Source organism: Oxyura jamaicensis, chromosome 23 (genome assembly GCF_011077185.1).
Source record: "Oxyura jamaicensis isolate SHBP4307 breed ruddy duck chromosome 23, BPBGC_Ojam_1.0, whole genome shotgun sequence".
NCBI lineage: Eukaryota > Metazoa > Chordata > Aves > Anseriformes > Anatidae > Oxyura > Oxyura jamaicensis.
The window spans coordinates 6,713,139-6,715,638 of record NC_048915.1 but is presented as its reverse complement, the minus strand read 5'-3'; the positions used below and the strand labels follow the sequence as shown (position 1 = coordinate 6,715,638).

The 2,500-nt window shown below is 42.1% G+C and overlaps 1 protein-coding gene across 7 annotated transcripts in view; it reads right to left on the bottom strand.

Annotated features, from left to right (window-relative positions):
• SRRM1 (serine and arginine repetitive matrix 1) overlaps positions 1-2,500 on the bottom strand; it is a 23,118-nt gene that overhangs the window by 15,409 nt on the left and 5,209 nt on the right. For all 7 annotated transcript variants that reach the window (XM_035345472.1, XM_035345473.1, XM_035345476.1 and 4 more), the window contains exon 2: positions 437-526. In XM_035345472.1, coding sequence (XP_035201363.1) covers positions 437-526 — 90 coding nt within the window. The remainder of the gene's footprint in view (positions 1-436; positions 527-2,500) is intronic.

The window sequence follows — 2,500 nt, the reverse complement described above, 5'->3', positions numbered from 1 at the left end:
CAAATAACAGCATCTGAGCAAGGACTCTGAATTGAGTTTTCTGCAGGTCTCTCAAGGACCCCCTTCCACTGCCATAGGAACTACCATTGCTTCACCTTCACCTACAGGATAACCAGCATGCATTTCCAACATGCTATTCTAGGAACTAAAAAAATAAAAAAAAAAAAGGAGAAACATTTAAGAATGCTTAGAATTCTAAACTACTTGGCATCTTCTGATTTATTTTGAAGCTGTATTTTACATAAAAACCCACCAACATTTAGCATTTTAACTTGATCAAGTATATAAGTACTGTATTTTTGATGCTCAAGCAGACTTTCCACATTTCCTCTAAAACTGTGCTGGAGGGTATGAAATTCCCTTCACTTGACTAGTCCATTTAGAATTGTATTTGATTCATTTGTCTTAATTCCCCACCTCATCCTAATCAACTTACCTTCTTTTCTAAGCATTCTGCAAATTTCAACTGCTTCAACAGTTTCTTCTGTTTGTTGCTGAAGCGATTGTCCTGTTCTGCACTTGTTCCCTAAAGGACAGGAAAAAAAGTCCGCATGACATCCATCCAGCTTTTAGTCTTGGTTTCCTATATATTCTTTCCCATTCTTTTCACAGCAACACCAGCGACGCCATTCTGCACACAAATGAGCCTTTTCAAGTGCCTATTTTAGCAGTCATCACCTACCGCTGAAGATTCAGGGGTAGGCAAACTCCTAACTCTACAGGGACACCTTAATCATATCATCTCCCTGGCACACTTGCAAATTTTAAAAGTACAGCAGTGCTGAACTGCGATGAAAAGGACCTATGCTGGAACTAGCAAACTCCTCAGAAGGAGTAAGTTCTTCTTCCCCTTTCCAATAACAAAAACATTATATTTGGCTACAGTGACATCTATGAAACCCCTGGGTAAATCTCTCATGCAAATTAGCTAACATGGAGTCAGCAAGAATACAAAGAATGCTATTTTATTGATCATGCTCTGTTAAAGTTCACCAACTTGTTCTACCTTCATGAACAGAAACCACAGATGAAATCATTTGGAACTGAAAGACTTGAAAGCCTGTGTCTAGAAAATTTACTTGCACTAAAGTAAACAACCTCACAGGAAGAGAAGTATGTGCAGAACTGCATCCGAATACTAATAACCTGTTAACAATTCAAGATTCCACAATTCACATGTGAAGTAAAGTTTGTTCAGGAAATCAGCATGACTGATGAAGAACACAGGAATTTAATACATTCAATTTCCTGTGCATGGAAAGAATGGGTTGCATGCAAGTAATACTACAAGCTCCTAAGGAACCAAAAGATAAAAAGAAAAAGCTCAAAATTCTATGTTAACCATTGCATTTTATCAGAAAACACCATGAATTAGCAACGTAACACACTCCAAATTCATCAAATACAGAATGGGAACTGAAACCATTAACATTCCCATTTGCAACCTTGGGACACATGAATTGTAAAGACTCGTTCTGGCACAGACACCTGCCAGGATTAAGTATGTTTAAATCTGTTTATAGTATTTGCAACCTACACCTTAGAAACAGATGCGATACTCACCAGATCATTCAAGAATGTCTTAGTTTTTAACTTTTCCAACTGTCTAAAAATTATTTAGTCCCATTTCAGTGCCATGTTTTTATTTTTTTATTTTTTTTTACTTAAGACACCTTTCACAACCCAGTCTAATAGAATACTCAACTTCTAATTCAGTGTTTTCAGTTCCAGTCATTCCACTATAAGTGACAATTATTTAGTCTGTAAACTTTTAAAGAATGGCACAAGAAGGGACAAATACAGGTTTAACTTCTAACTTTTTGTTTTCAACTCATTTCCTAGCATGCTTATGACATTTTTACCAGGCTAATGCATTAGCAAAAACTGAATTAAATGAAGAGATACATGTGTTCCCATGTTTTAAAAGCATCTCTGGTGCAGGAATACAACATAATTGGGCTGAATGGGTCAACGACTCTCCATCAGTTAGGCTCCATGTAAAATTAAGTATTCTCAAAACAGCCAGGAAAGTCCTTTAAAAAATTGATCAATTTTAATTAGTAGGAGAAAAGGTTAGGAAGAAATATACCCCCACTTTATTTCTTAAAACACTGAATAATCTTCACGCCGCGGAGCTTTAAGTCCCCAGGCTTCAAAAAAAGGGCACTTTTGTTTATTTCCTCTGAACCATCACGTCTGACTACAAACCCGGGCTCCCCAGCCTCGCCCCCGTTTCAAGGCCCCGGGGGCTCAGCCCGTGAGGCGGCCGCGGCCGGGCCCGCGCAGGGCAGGCCCCGACGCGCTGGGACCCCCCCCCCTTCTCCGCCTCCTCCGGGTCCCGCGCGGGGTGCGGCGGCCTCGGGAGATCCCGGGACGCGGGGCCGGGGCGGCAGCACGCGGAGCACCCCGGCAGGCAGCGGGCAGCGCCCTCCCCGCGGCGGGCCCGGCCGCCGCGCGCCGCCTCGGTCCCGCCGCCATTTTCTGCGCGGCCGCCGCTCGC